Source organism: Pavona decussata, unplaced genomic scaffold, assembly GCF_977016875.1.
Source record: "Pavona decussata unplaced genomic scaffold, jaPavDecu1.1 SCAFFOLD_27, whole genome shotgun sequence".
In the NCBI taxonomy this organism is placed as follows: domain Eukaryota; kingdom Metazoa; phylum Cnidaria; class Anthozoa; order Scleractinia; family Agariciidae; genus Pavona; species Pavona decussata.
Genome location: NW_028145450.1, coordinates 1,506,687 through 1,522,500, shown reverse-complemented (window position 1 = coordinate 1,522,500; position 15,814 = coordinate 1,506,687). Strand labels below are relative to the sequence as shown.

General features: G+C 37.8%; 2 protein-coding genes across 2 annotated transcripts in view; one reads left to right on the top strand and one right to left on the bottom strand.

The window, feature by feature from the left end:
- Positions 1-7,728, bottom strand: part of LOC146485263 (uncharacterized) — a 14,871-nt gene extending 7,143 nt beyond the window's left edge. The window contains exons 1-7 of the mRNA XM_085103652.1: positions 7,600-7,728; positions 5,656-5,756; positions 4,896-4,971; positions 3,847-3,915; positions 2,630-2,774; positions 1,243-1,477; positions 99-173 (exon numbers count right to left, since the gene is read on the bottom strand). Of these exons, the coding sequence (XP_084959778.1) occupies positions 99-173; positions 1,243-1,477; positions 2,630-2,774; positions 3,847-3,915; positions 4,896-4,971; positions 5,656-5,710 (655 nt within the window). The 5' untranslated portion in view covers positions 5,711-5,756; positions 7,600-7,728. The remainder of the gene's footprint in view (positions 1-98; positions 174-1,242; positions 1,478-2,629; positions 2,775-3,846; positions 3,916-4,895; positions 4,972-5,655; positions 5,757-7,599) is intronic.
- Positions 7,729-12,461: 4,733 nt separating this feature from the next.
- LOC146485262 (uncharacterized) lies at positions 12,462-14,122 on the top strand. Its single transcript, XM_085103690.1, has one exon. The coding sequence runs from the start codon at positions 12,888-12,890 to the stop codon at positions 13,887-13,889; it is 1,002 nt and encodes a 333-aa protein (XP_084959816.1). The 5' UTR covers positions 12,462-12,887; the 3' UTR covers positions 13,890-14,122.
- The last annotated feature ends 1,692 nt before the right edge of the window (positions 14,123-15,814 follow it).

Genomic DNA, 15,814 nt, shown 5'->3' with positions numbered 1-15,814 from the left:
ATGTGTTATTCAGTAAGTGACACATCGTTGTCACAATCCATTACACATAAAAAGGATAGAGCAGCAGCGATAATTGCATGATGATATTTCTCTATTACCTGTGCATTTTCTGTGGACCAGTGTTCCTGTGCAGGTGGCATTTGGACAATTTTGACCTATTTGCCTTTCACGAACTGCAAGAGATTGAAAATTGCACCAATTATAGCGATTTATAAACACAGCTTTGTAACGCGTGCTTTCATTAGCTACATAGCAGCACGCTTTTTCGAGCTTTTTACAAAATAACTCTTTTTTTTTTCAGAATAGAATATGTGTTTTAGAATTAAAACACGAGCTCTTATTGGTTAAAAGGCCAATGTAACTTATTTCCAGTGTAACGTTGAATGGCAAAAAATAACAAATTTGTGTCGATAAAAACGTTAAGATAAATGGTCCAGTTTTGTAAACAATAATCCCATTCAGAAACTAATGTTAATCTTTTGGATTGGATAATGGACTAAAAGACTGATTACAACTTAAAAAGGGATCATTGATCGTAGAATATAATAAATAAAAAATTAATCGTTTGTCTCACGATGTAGATCTACAACACTACATCATGAAAACAGTTATTTTATTATTATTATTATTATTATTATTATTATTATTATTATTCAACGTGACATCAAGAACGCGGACATTGACATTGAAACTGCAGAATGGGCCATTTGAGAGATGCGGATTTTGTTATTTTTTTTCTTTTCTTTTTATCAAGTGGAACTGATTTTAAAATGCCGAATTTCATTTTTTTAAAACTTCATGACATTTGTTTTTTTTTTTTCTTTTTCTTTACAAAAACATTATGCTTGAAAATATTATCTTTTTTTAATTGAAATGAATTGTAAATAAGTTTTTAATAGCTCTTTTTTATATACTTTTAACTTGTAAATAGCAATTTGTGTGGGACATTTTAATAAAGAATTATTATTTTATTAATTATTATTATTATTATTATTATTATTATTATTATTATTATTATTATTATTATTATTATTATTATTATTATTATTATTATTATTATAACACTCGACGTGGTTTCGAAAAACTCGAAGGCATTTGTACCACAGGCCTTTCCAATTCTCCCAGATTCCGCCTCGTATTTGCACAAAGCTATCCAAGGAAAAGTGGTCATTTTCTCTTTCTTTACGTTTATACTACACTTTCAAGAGTCATTTTAAAGGCAGAAGTAACCGAGGCTCCTACCTTTATCAGATATAGCAGGTCTTACAACGATCTTGAGTCCATTAGGCAGTGTACAGTCTTTACTGCAGAGTAGAACCCCAACGCAGGTTTTTTTCAGCACAAATTTGTTGTGGTTGTTGGTGTATTTCATGGCCCATCCAGATATGTGCGCTTGAGCTTCTCGGCTGTAGGGTGAGTAGCGAAGTTTTGTGGATCCATCGATCCATTCTTCGAACTCGTCGTATTCCTTCATCGCCTTACAAAAACCAAAACGAGGAAGTGAGAAATTTAAACCCATCTATTCTATAGTAAATTTTTCAATAAAGTTGTAACACTTTCTGAAATACTTGAAAAGAAACAGTGTAATGGCAATAAAATATCAAAAACCTTTCGTTTATTTCCAGAGCCATCTTAAAATTTCTGCTCTCAAAAGTAAGGTGAAAACAATGGAAACAACGAACCATGAATAGCGTACGTAATAAACAGCACCGCAGAAAAGTTCCCAGTCAATAGCTTTCATTTAAATGGTCTCAATTTAAGATTCCTTCCAGAGACTGCAAATGTAGAACCACCTTGTCCAGCATAAGGAACAGCACCACAGGAAAGTACTGCATACTCAGTAGCTTTCATTTGAATGGTCATACTTTAGGATTTCATCCACAGACTCAAAAGTTAGAATCACCTTGTACTGCATAATAAACAGCATCACAGGAAAGTAATGCTCAGTAGCTTTCAATTGAATGGTCGCACTTTAGGATTTCATCCACAGATTCAAAAGTTAGAACTACCTTGTACAGCATAATAAACAGCACCACAGGAAAGTACTACTGAGTAGCTTTCATTTGAATGGTCACACTTTAGGATTTCATCCACAGACTCAAAAGTTAGAACCACCTCGTACAGCATTATAAACAGCACCACAGGAAAGTATTGCTCAGTAGCTTTCATTTGAATGGTCACACTTTAGGATTTGACCCACAAACTCAGTCAAACGTTAGAACCATCTTATACGGTTTAATAAACAGCATCACAGGAAAGTACTGCTCAGTATCTTTTATTTGAATGGTTACACTTTAGGATTTCACCCACAGACTCCAAAGTTAGAACCACCTTATACAGAATAATAAACAGCACCACAGGAAACTATTGCTTGATAGCTTTCATTTGAATGGTCACACTTTAGGATTTGATCCACAGACTAATAACAACCACAAAACAAGCTTACAACACAACCAGCTTATCATAATAAACAGCACCACAGGAAAGTTTGTTTAAAATGCAGATCCCATTTCATGAGCCAGGGTTTGGATGTGAAGAACTGAATACAAGTGTGATCAAATCAACAAAAAAATAACACTGAAGCGATCGAGAATATAAACAAATGAACAGGCAACATGAATAAACTTACCTGCAATATTCCTGCCTCAGTTTCGGACATTGGAAACGTTCTTTGTCGATCTTGCATGGCTTGATCGGGGCCTAAAACGTAGTGATATGCCAGCCCTCCTGGCATTGGATAGTGAATTGGGGCCTCAGGGTACCACAGAGTGGACCTGTAAGAACAGGACACGAAATTATTGAGATTTTCTGTAAAATCATATGCTTGGTAAACTCCGCAAGATTAAATTGGCTGTAGAACTAAACAGAAAAAGCCCTGAGCGAACCAAGCCGTGAAACCTTTAGGGCCAGTTATTTAAACAGAGTCTAACTTAGGCCCCGGCTTAAGACAATCAGTAGGCCTCTAAATCTGTTTATAAGTGGTTTATTTTAACGCGATAAATAATTTTCTAGTCTGAGATGCAAGCCTTCTTGTTACTGTCCGCAGTAGACAATGTTTAGATTTGATTGTTGGTAAAATTGAAAATGGCTTAGAACGTGGTTTTGTTAAACACCATCTAAACTGTCTCTTAAAAACTGACCCTTGAAGATAACGCCTCCGATTTTAAGTACGGCGTAACAGCTTTCCTTCCATTAGTTTATCAGTTTCATTACTGTCAGACGTCACTCTACCACTCTTACTCAAATGGTCACACTTATGATTTCATCCACAGACTCAAAACTTAGAGCCACCTTGTACAGCATAATAAACAGCACCGCAGGAAAGTACTGCTCAGTAGCTTTCATTTGAATCGTCACACTTAAGGATTTCATCCACAGACTCAAAAGTTAGAAATCACCTCGTACAGCATAATAAACAGCACTGCCACAGGAAAGTACTGCTTAGTAGCTTTCATTTGAATGGTCACACTCTTAGATTTTACCCACAGAATCAAAAGATAGAACAACATTTCTAGGACTAAACGACATTATTTCGATAATGAAAGTTTATTGCCATTCTTGCTGCGACTGCAATTCGTCCAATCTTCGCGTGGAAACACGTCTCGCGCGCCCGGTCTCACTGGCTTTGACTTAAAACCTTCAATTATTGAAATATTTCTCCGTAGACTCGCTATTCATTTTTCAACAACACGAAATGACAATATAGTACACCATCGATAAGGGGCCGTTGTCGCCTTGAAGCAGAGTTGTTGAAGGAAAACCAGAACATTGCGACCTTAAGAAATTCTAAGGTATGAATAATTAGAAGGCAAGAAAATAAATCAATTGTACTAAAAAAGCACTTACGACAACTTCAGCTTTTTCTGAGGAACATGGCATAAATTTCCATTAACTCCTCCCATCTGGACTGGAAAACTAAAATTAAAACAATTTCTGAATTCAGTAATAACTTTATCAGCCCTTGATGCAGAACTTGTTGAACACAGTAAAAACTTTGCATACATCAACGCATGAGCGCATAATTTATGAATCCACATTGACGAGGTAATTAAAAGCACGGAAGAAAACTAAACGCCTGCTAAATTCTGATATTCCCTTGTCTGATGTAGTACGTGCAAAATTGTATGGAAGTGTCACTTTAAAATGTTTGATATTATTTCTCCTTGTAAGCCATGTTTACACACAATCGGTTACTCACGATATTTGAAATAATTATTCATAAGTCAACCCACCCACAAGGAACGCTTCTATCACGTACTCTCTCTTCTACCGAAAGCCAGGCTAGTTATTTGACCGATGTATCTTTAATTTTATCCTTCGCTTGTCAAGAGCACTTAAGCTTAGATGAAGTAAAAATAAGGTCCAAATTTTGATTTGTTTTCCTTGTAAAAAGAACCCTTGTCGAGAGAGATTCAGCATCGTGAGAATTGAAGAGGCCTCGCTCGTTTGCTCTCGTAAAACTCTCACGCGCTGTAATAAGCTCCGATACTCTCTCCGCAAAGAGTTTAAATCGGCTCAAACCGAGTTTAAGCGCGTTGTCTACTGACAAATGTCTAAACTGTGCTTTTTCCTGTGTCTTGCGCGCTTTCAAAGCGTTTAAATCTGTTCATTACATAAGAATTTAAACTCTCGCGTCATTTGACGTTAAAGAGCGCTAACATAGCTGCGCTTTGATCGATTCTAATGTGCTCCCAAAGCGTGAGCAGTTTCAATAAATTGCTTTCCGCGAGAATGTATACGAAATTTATTCTCTCGAAACCCGAAGTGAGCCTTCTCCCAACTAGTGATTTGAAGAGGTTAAACTCTTCGCATCATCTATCTCCGGCTCTAGCAGCTCCGGGTTATACGCCAATTCTTAAAAAAATTAATCTCAAAATTTGATTTCATGTACTCACCCGCCTGTAGTTACAATCGAGGCTAGTGCGTGGTTAAACTTCGCTAATATTTCTCCGTCTTCTGTTTTTACTGTTTCTGTCAAAAGAAATCGTGTAAGACAGACATTAGGAAAACTAGAGCACAAAATCGATTAAGAACACCTCAGAAGCACCCCGAATTAACTCAAAATTTAGTTTCACCCCCAAAAGTGCAACGTTTATTTATGCAAGAAGAACGCCTAGAAAGAAATCGAAAGCTTTTCCCTTAAAACTAGAGGGGGGTAATAATTTGCCCGAGATCTTCCGTAGAAATCAGATTAAATCTCTTTTGGGCCTGTGGTCTTTACTCTGTAACTCCCTAAAGAGCCCAAACATAAACGTTAAATCTGCCTTGTGCTGAGCGAAGGGACACGAAGTATTTACTGGTATTTTATCCCACCAAATTTCTACCTTGTACACCAAAATAAACAGTATCACAGGAAAGTACTAATTGGCCAATAGCTTCCATTTGAACGGCTACGATGCTAGATTCACGTCGATGGCCGTCATTTGAGTTTTCGTTCTTAAAGGATTTCATCAACAAATCAAAAATTTGAAACACTTCAACTGAATTTCGGTTTGGCTGAGTCCAGTGTCCTCGGGCGAAAGCGTTAGAAAGTTTACGCGTACACGACACAGCGAGGTAAAACGAACAAGAGATATAGTACACCGCTTTCATAGCGTAAACTGACCGATACATTTGTTAAACTTCTGTAGGTTTATTTGAGTAGAAAATACTTACGAATTCCAAGTTTTTTGTCGAGGGCTTCTTCTTTCGTTAATGACTCCAAACTCATTACGTTTCACGCAGTCCTTAATTTCCCCTTTATTCCGCAACAGTTCCTTTGAACAGCAAATAAAAAGATAACAAATTGAGACGGGGGAATTCAACAAAAGACATTTGAACATTTTGAAAGGTGATAAAAAGGCAGTTATTCCAGTTTCGAGGCTCCCTAAACGCTTCATCTTTGAATTTCAGCTTACAGAAAGCCATTAAAATATTATCAACATTCTCGCATTTAAAGGGAATTTGTTTTTACCTGAAGCCATTTCTACTTTCGAAAAGTTACAGTTCTGCATCTTATTTTCAATTCGTTTCTCTCTTGTTTAGGTGAAACAAACAGTCTATTTTTTTCGGTAGCATTCTTCGAAAAGCAAAACAAGCATACTGATTCAACGAAGGCGCAGTTGTTTTTGTAAATTGAGATTGTTTTTTGATCTTTCAACCTGGAAATTTGTCTTGCAAAACCCGCGCTTGGCACCTTGCGATGCGAAAGTACAGACAAACTGAGGGCAAAGCAGATCCCATTATTAAACTCCCTGTCCATTAAACGAGAGTGTTCAGAATATAAAATGGCCCGTAAATATACGAAAAGAAAAGAAAAACACATCATTAATATCGCATCATATTGAAATAAAGAAGCATTAACGAGAAAGGCTGGCCCGCCGAATCTAGAGTGAAAGAAAAAATCAATCTTTGCTTACCAGCTGCGCATTTTATGATTTTAATATCTACATGGGATTTCAGCATTCCCAAATCATATCATCTTACTTGTTTACCTGTAGGCTTAATTCCGCGCGTAATCTGGTCTTTTTACTCGGTTCCGGCGACTGAAAGATCGTATTAGTTTTTTCTTATGCATCAGACAGCTTTAATTTGTCTTTCTTTCTATTTTCCGTTCTTGACCGAAAACAAAAAGAGAGCGGAGTAATTATGATCGCGGCGATATGCTTTTCTGCAACAGTTACTAAGTCCGGCCATTACTCGAGCGCGCCGTTTAAAATTACCAAAATTTTAGCGAATTAATTGACTGCATGTCAACTGATTCCTTGTGTGAAACGGGCTAGACATAAAGGATGTTAAAAAAAAAGGACTCGATCGTTTGGAAACCTGAACTTGGCAAGCGAGTCAAAATTTACAAATATAAATATTGAAGATATGTCATACATTTTTTTTTTTACAATGTCACTGTAGGCCTTCCAAATTGTTAATTCCTCGAGGACAGATAAATTTTTCGAACACGACTCTATCCGGCACTTGATACTAATGGAGCGAGAGAGATAGGAAAACATTACACTTCAATGAAATCTATTTCAGAAACAACTTTAAGAGAGGAAAATTGCAAACGAACAAAGCGCAGAGCATTTCCATCTTCGCTGCATAATGGTTTAGCGTCCTGACTCGAATCAAAACAACAACGGGCTCTTGAGAAAAACAGAAGGGTCCGAGGTAGAATTATTTGTTAACGAAAGAGAACTTTACTCTTAATGTCAGATGATTTCAAGAGGTAGTAAACTCATTTCGCGGCGGGAATTTAAGAAAACAAATGAAAAACTAAAGCGCTTAATATTAAACTGTCACCCAGTCAGACCACACTAAAATCCCAGCTTCTTTTTCAGTGTAAATCAGTTTATGCCATTTTCTTGCACAGCGGGGTAAAAAATTAAGACTTTTTCCTGGCGCGGAAAAAGGTAGAACCCGCGATTTGCGATCAGTAGTTTTTCCCATCAAATGTAATTGCTACCCGCTCTTGTGAAGTTCGTTTGGTTTGAAAATGCTCTGCCCCCGAAAAATCAAACTTCGCGAAGTTTTACGGTTAATTACGTACCTTTAGGGTGTCAGCAGATTAGCAAATTAGTCGTTTTGGGATCCAGAGCACAAGAAAGATACAGACAGAGAACTTACCGGTCAACGCTCCGAGAAAACAACTTGCGACTTCAGTGAGAGCTTTTTTTTTTCTGTGAGCAAAGCTCAAGTGCGAGGTTGATGAAGCGTGCGCCGTACTCGGAAACTGCGAAATGACGAGTTTTAAAAGGGCATGATTATCAATTCTGCGCAATAAGTGAGCTTTTTACAATGCTGGGAAACTTGCGGCGGTCACCATATGTGCGCACGGTTCACCTGTCCGCAGACTAAACACAGAACAATCAGGGGGTTGTCTCGGGTCACGTGACATGCGCCGAACTATCGAAAAATGCCAGATTTAATATTTACCGAGATGTTGGCCTTGATAAATAATGATACAAGCTACATATTGGCCTTTAATAAGCTCGTCTCGGCTCTGAAGGTGTCTGCTTAACGTGTAGAATCCCGCTTTGGGGTGGAAGTGAAAACATTTTGCCTTTCGAAGGTTTTGAAATTGTCGAGAGCGTCGCGTTAAGCGAGGGTGCCGGGCGCTAGCAAAAAAGGAAGGAAAAAAAGCAACTCACATCAAATCGTTAACAAACTTCGAATGGATAAATGGGAAATCAATTATTAGCTGAGAACGCAACAGATGCAAAGTTTCACTAATACAAAGGCAGTAATGGCTGGTAATGGGCGTTTAATCACACTGTATTTGCGAACCAGTTTATTAATTCAAACACCGATACAAAAGATCCCGAGCCAAAAAGGCTTTTGCTGAGGTGATTTTCACCGCTTGTTTTCAGGCTTAAAATAACCATAACAACACAATAAAAATCGCTATGAAAATACGCCATTAAATAGGAAATAACGAGAACCGCGGCCGGACGAAATTGCGCTTTTTCAAGTGGCCGAGAAAGAATAAAAGAGAGATATGTTTATGCACAGATTTCGAAGTGCTGATATATTCTTCTGCCTGATTGTGCGTCCTTTCGCGATAGCTCGCGTCGGTGGCAATTCTAAATATCTAACACTGATAACGTAACAGTGTTAAAAGGGTATTTTGTTATTGTTTCTCGCACAGACTAAATTTTGAGTCAGTATCCTTTTTAATGATTCATAATTTACAAGGAAGGAAATCGTATCTTTCAGAACTTTAGATAAGTTTTTTTGAGCGAGGGTTTTTACATTGAATCTTAGAACGTGTTGACTCGCCGGTCTCAGCCGGCCGGTAACTTTTGTAATTGGCGCAAGAGAAAATCTGAAAATACAAGCATTAAAATTATCCTGTATCGCTAGGAAATCAGCAGTTTTTTACGGCGGAAAATTTTCTTGTCGGCCAAGAGAAAATTAATTACCGATGCAAATACTAGATACCATTGTGAGACCAGTTCGACGGTTTCCGTAACGGGTTATGAATTGAATAAATGATTCAGTGATAACGTCAAGGCTTTGCAATCTTTGAAATGACTGGTCTGCTTATTCATGGTACTGTAGATTAGAATGGCAAAATATTATCACAAAACCAGCTTTGAGTTTCTCACCGCTTTAAGTTTCGCGTCTGAAGAACTTTGAATATTTTTTTGTATATATATTTACCGTGTTTGTTTGCTTTCGACGCTAAGTTTCTGGTGTAGTTTGCATTCAAAGTGTCTTCATAGTTGAAGAAAGATTGCGCGGGCGAAATTACTGTTAGCTGGCGATAAAAGAGGGCAGAAATTTCTGTTCAACGCGGTAAAATATTATTTCGTATAACCGGTATCTACAAATACGTGCTTCTGGATCTTGAAATATAAATGCACACGAACCGCGCAAATTAAAATATACTTATGTATATTTCAATTAACCTGACATGAAAGGGGTTCTCGAGTCAATTAATAAATAACGAAAAACAAAAAAAGAAACAAAAAAAAAATCACAACATTTCCAAATACTTTGTCCGTAGAATTTTTTTAATAGGAAAAAAAGTCTGGGAAAAATATGATTTAGTTTAATTTATGACACTACATCAAAGCTCTAGTTAAAATCCAAACCGGCAGATAAATGTTGTTCACACCTTTAAAATAGATTTGAAAGCGAAGCGAAAATCCTTTTAAGGGTCCAAGCCCTTCCCGCGGCAGATCCAAGCAGAGGGCCTTGTTATCGGATGATGGTACTTTTTAGTTGTGATCATGTTATTTATATAGTTCCGTGGATGGAATCCTTATGTCCGACAATTCAAATGGAAACCCTGTAAAACTTCTCTTAGGTTGTACTTTTCTAAAAAAAGAAAACGAAATTTGATTTCTTTCCAATTTCAACGTTTTCAGCAAAATTTTCAAGAATAAAAGCTCTACTTTTACGTGAATTAAGACGAACACGGAAACATTTCAAGGATCTTGCCCGGCTAATTAACATAGTATTGACAAAATAAACGCCGAAAGTAAACCATTTTAAATAGGAAACTTCTAATCCATAAATCCTTTCTATTAGCCGTTGCCCAATACGGTGAACAATAAACCCCCCACAAGCACTCGCCGAAAGTTTGAGTCCGTTTTTCTCGGGCGACGCTAAAAAAGTGACTTATTTTCGATCAACTTTTTGTTTAAAACATTTTAAAAGACAACTCCGTTTTGCATATAAGTGCAACATTGTTTCAAACATCAATTAGCACTTCAGAACGTCTTTTTGTTAAAAGTCAAGGCAGCTTTTAAAAAGCTTTCCGAGACCGCATTTTAAAATTCACCAGAGCCGCAGAGACAAGACTCCCGGCACGAAAGAACTCTTTGTCCCCGGCCGTTAGAAATCTTAAATAAATTCGCCCCTTCGCTTAACTCTCCTTTTCACCTTCGTGCAAGTGTTAACAGCCTTTTGTGGCATCTTCTCATGTGTGTTGAATTGTGTAGCTAAAACTTACGCTAGAGATAAACTAAGCGGCTAAAATTTCGAAGACGTTTCGTAAGGTGAACTGATTACCTTTATCTTGGGTGCTTTTTTCGCAGAAGAGCATTGCCCAATATGAATTTCTTCTCTTTTAATATTAAAGATGCAATTTCTCTTTTCTACCATTGAACTTTCACTACAAACTAGTCTACCACAAGTTAATATTACTAAAGCACATTTTTATTGTATAGTTTCACCTTCAACCGTAAAACTGGTACTTGTAGTTCTATAACTGGTTTTTCGTCGTTGATCTTGGGCTGGACGTTTTAATTGACTAACGAAACTCACAAAACAAACGGCGGGTCTGCACGAGTTAAAAGAACAGTCACTATTCCCTTAATCGCTTTCCACTATTTTTGCCATATGACTGATATTTCGTTGTCGATCTTACGCCGATCGTTTTAATTGACCAACGAAACTTAGCGAAACTTTAAAACAAAACTGACGACAGTTAACTTACGTCGAAAACAACCTTTCGGCGAGTCGTACGATTTAAAAGAACAGTCACCATTCTCTATACTTAATCGCTTTCCATTAAGTTTCATTAATGCATGTGCAGTTGCTTGGTTACCAAAGTTGAATTCTAACATGCTATAGCTTTGGAAAATCTGAAACGTGAAAAACAAGGATTCTACAAGAATCGCAAAAAGTTTATGCGGGTGGAAAATCAATTTTTGACTTCAGACAAGGAAGTTAGTTACGGTTAGATTTACTCAACGGAAAATGTTATATCTAACTTTTATTGACGTGAATTTTTTTAAAAATAATTTTAGGAGCAAAATTGGCAAGTTTGCGCTAAACAACTACTACCATCAATCGATCAAAAACAGATTTGAAAAAATACTTCTGAAATCCGAAAAGACTTCGTGATACACGGGTGTCCAAAGGCCCGCGGGACAGGAGAAAACCACTACTTAGATAGGTACAACCGGGCAACTACACGGACAAGCATCCCGTATTCACACGGCAGTAGGTATACATCCCCATGTTCCTTGATGATTAAAATAAAATGCTACAAAATCTTGACATAATCGTGCGAATGGCCGTAGGGTGATACATATATTATACACGCGCATTATTTCAACTTTACATTTATCTTTAAAAAAAAAAAAAGGCAAATGTACGCCTAGGAAATTAAAAGTTGAAACGGCAAATCCTGTGATATTGTGGAAAGAAGGAGGGTGGGGTGAGAAGTTCTTTAGCTCACGATGAGTTCCAAAAAATCTCCGTCCGTCATTAGCATTTAAACAAGTTTAGTTTTGTGTGTCGGTCGGTTTCCTTTAATGTGAAAACTTGTCGCGACATTCCTTTTAGAGATTTGATCCAGAGAAACCCGGAATTTAGTAAAGTTGTCATAAAGACAGGAAATTGTAAAAAATGTGGCAATCCAGCATAGGAAGTTACCACCCCGTAAAAATCTCGAAGGCACGATTTTGTGAACATTTCCTCTCAACAGACAACAATAAACATTTCTCTCGAGTTTTCTCATCACTACTATCTCCTTGAGTTTTGTCTGTGCGTGCCTTGGCAACGATGCTTTATTTTTTGTCCACAGAAAGACCTGAATTGCTTGAATGGACCTTTTACTACAGCAGAGGGGAAATTCGCACGCTATCACATCGCGTATTAGAATATTAGATCGGTAATTTAGACCTCGTTTACTCTTCGAGACAGGTGTGTAAATAAGAAGTGTCCCCAAGGTAATCATCTTGCTAATTAGAAGCGAGAAACATTTTAAAGAAACTGATTTCTTCTCATTTCAATTACTACTGCGTTTAGAAGATTTCATGGGGGGTTTTCATAGCGAAATCTGTTTATTTTTCTGGGGTTAAGCTAGCCTCGCTTTTTCTGTTTCATTTTAAGTTCAGTTGTTCTTACGAAAAAACTTCTACATTGTATTTACATCACGGTAATTGGAGTAGATGTTAAGGAGTGGACACTTTGATTTCATTTCTTTTAATATTTTCCTTCTTCTGTTTGCCTAAAAAAACGTTCGGTTGGTTAGCTATTTACGAAAGCAAAGCAAAACGTATAACTCATATTTTCAAAAGAACCCATTCAAGTACGGAAACCATTTAAAAACAAACTCACTGGAAACAATAAACCATTTAAAAGCTTCGCTAACATAGTGCACGTGCTCCACGCGCGCTCAGTTTCTCACAACCAATCAACGCACGTCTTGTTTATTTTGCAATGAAAGAAGATTAAAACGATACAAAATCGACTACTGCTCACTGATTGACTAACAATAAAAGCCCTATAATACACAAGTTTTTATCTTCTGTTTTAGCAACCGAATCTCAATTATTTATTATTCTGAATAAAATAACAGGAAAATTCACCATCGATGTAATTCTTGTCGAGACGAGAGTGTGGCAAGAAATATTGGTGTCATTTCTTACAGTAAACAACGAAATCCAGTGTTTGTTATGTGTACAATTCGATCGACTTCGGTCTACTTTGTAGACTGGGAAACCACAAGCAAGGATTTTTTAAAAGGAGTGAGGTTTACTTCGACACAGCGAGACATTAAAGTTCACATCTTTTACAACAAGACCACTCCGAAAAATGACCTTCCCGGTGACTGCGAGTGGATTGTGAAACACCCGACATTAACGACTTCTGCCGAGGCTTCGTGGACGGCGCTTCTGACATACGTTTTGCATTTTTACACGCATATTTCATGCAACTGTACAAACAATCACTGCAAGCTTTGGTCTAGACCTCACGTTCACACCAAATACAGAGCCAATGTTGTTTGCGGAGAAGAAGCCAGGTACGAAGAGTTGGAGGCCATCTTGAAATTCAACAAAATTCCAGTGAAGATTATCAACGTCGGGGAGAAAACGCTGTTGGATTTATTCCAGTACTCCTGTACGCACTGCAAAATTATTTTCAAAACAAAGAAGGAGGCTGAAGGCCACGACCACAGCAAGCACAATTTTTTGTGCCCTAACCTAAAATGCGAAAAAAGCAAGCGAGCGAACGGCTTCTTCGCAAAGAAAGAATTGGAAGAACATTTAGAACGCCAACAAAGTTGTGAATTTTGCCCTGAGAAAATCTTCTGCTCTCCCAGAAAGCTTGCAGAGCACATGGAGAAAACACACAAACGCTGTGACTGTAGTTGCGAAGAGTATTACGAGACCGAAGACGATTATCTGCAGCACTTTTACAGCAGGTTGCCGCTTCCTTGCCTTGAAGAGCCGAGCTGTTCCGAGCGATTTCCGAACATCGAATTTCAAGCCTTTCACCATAAGTTGGTTCACGGCGCTACCTATCCATACTACTGCATGGCTTGCTACAAAAAGAAATACCTGGTTTGTCTAAAGACCGCCGAGGAATTGCTGAATCATGTAGAGGAAGAAAAACATAAAGACGAAGAGTTTTCTTTCGCGCAGATACCGCTCCATATTGCTCTGACAGGAAACTAAAAACAGCGAAAGTAAAGGGCTCAACTGACAGTGATGCCAGTTTACGCGGCTAGCAATGAAATTCTCATTTCCGAAAACTTAAACATTCCATGTGACTCTATAGAGAGAAATAAGCTGTAAATAGAGCCAAACCGTCTGCGAGCTGTAATCAGTAATCAGAACAAATAATACTACGTATTTTTTTTTTTGTCGAAAGTTAGTGTAGTCGCTTTTTTACACGGCTCCTATGAAGATCACTTGATGCAATGATACGACTGCATGTGTGTAAATAAAGATTATGATGGTGATTATGATCAGTGATACTGACTTTCTTCTTGTTAATTTTCGTATCCTTACGTAGATTTAAAGTTGAATATAGAGTACACGTCCACTAGAGAGAATGAGAGTTGATGCGAAGGTTAGATCGAAAGTTTGCAACTCCCTTTTTTCTTATAATAGTATTAGCAGTTTGGAACTTGACAAGAAGAGTGCACGACAGCCTCATGGCGGTCTGGAAAAAAAAACGGAATTCAAGATTCAACAGTTATACTGTTAATGTCAGTCGCGGAAGGTTTTTGGGTCATACGCCGAGAGTTGAACCGTCCACCGTCTTTCGGATCAGGAAACTGAACCGCTTGTGGTGAGACGAGACCGAGAATTTGCACGTACGTCAAACTAAACCATAGACTATGAATACAGTTGACCCGTTCCTAATTTTCCTTATAAATTTCTCCGTGGATTTTCAGGTTTTTTCTGTCCTCGAAAAGAAGCCTTAGTGATGATGAAGTCAGATCACCGGCCTGACCGTTTAAGGCATTATTGTGTGGAGGGAAGGGAGTCTTTTTTCTACAATTTGAATTGTTTTCCGCTTCGGCGCGCTCTAGTTTTGATAAAAGTCGTTGGTCCTTAAGAGGGAGGAGAGGGAGCGCACGAGAAATCGACAGTCTTTGAAAACGAACTAGAGTAAGCGTTTCAGCGATCGGTCAAAGTTATTGAGCGCTTTTTTCCTCTGGTTCTGTAAATGCATGTGCTAACTCGAACAAGGGTTTCTAAAATGTTAACTTTCGGATTAAAAGGATCAAAAGGAAAGCGGCTCCATCGTAACCTTGTTTAGCCTGTTATTTACTGTACAAGATGATTCATTTCTAACCTTGAGGGATCACTGAGATGTGAAAAAAAACGGCGAAGTGTGTCCGTTCGGTGAAAGTTATCGAGCGCCTTCCAGTCTAGTTTAAAAAGTTATCGAAAGCCATCTGACAGCAAGGCCGTCTTCTATAGTCTTGTTTAGCATGCTGTTTACTGTTCAAGATGATTCATTTTCAACCTTGAAGGATTAGATGTGAATAAAATGGTTAAGTTTAACAGTTCCGATGAAACTGAGTTATCGTGCAGACAACCCCTCTGTGATCGTATTTATCAAGAGTTTTCAACTTCTTGAAGACTAGAATTTGAATTTTTTTTTTCCTTGGGAGAGCTGTAAGCAGTGGTAGGAGAGTTCAACGGCCTGTTCACACTGATTTGGACCTGACAACGTCATCTACTTACTGACTACATTACACTTTGTTGTGTTCTCGTAATGAGTTTACTCAAGCATGGCCGCCGAACATGTTTATTTGTTCTGAGCTTGTGAAAATTAGAAATTCGATATCCCCGTCAGCTGGAGTTGTTCTCAAGATATTTAGCACATTTTTGCGAGAAACACGAAGAAAGATTAAGTTTACATGATACTATTTTCCACCCACGGCATTTTTACGACTCCTTGATGAGTATTTATACCACTTAAATCAACCTTTAAGTATGTTAGTATAAAAATTAACCCGCCTCCTCTAACGAGAAAGCTTTTCCCCGCTCACGTACTGTCTCCTCGAAAGTGAGTTCCTTTTGCATTACTTAAGTGTGTTTTTTCAGTTTGCAAAGGTGTGTAAATATCCTTTAATGGCCTTTGG

Coding starts and splice junctions, on each gene's coding strand:
- LOC146485262 (XM_085103690.1), top strand. CDS start 12,888: ATGTGTACAATTCGATCGACTTCGGTCTACTTTGTAGACTGGGAAACC.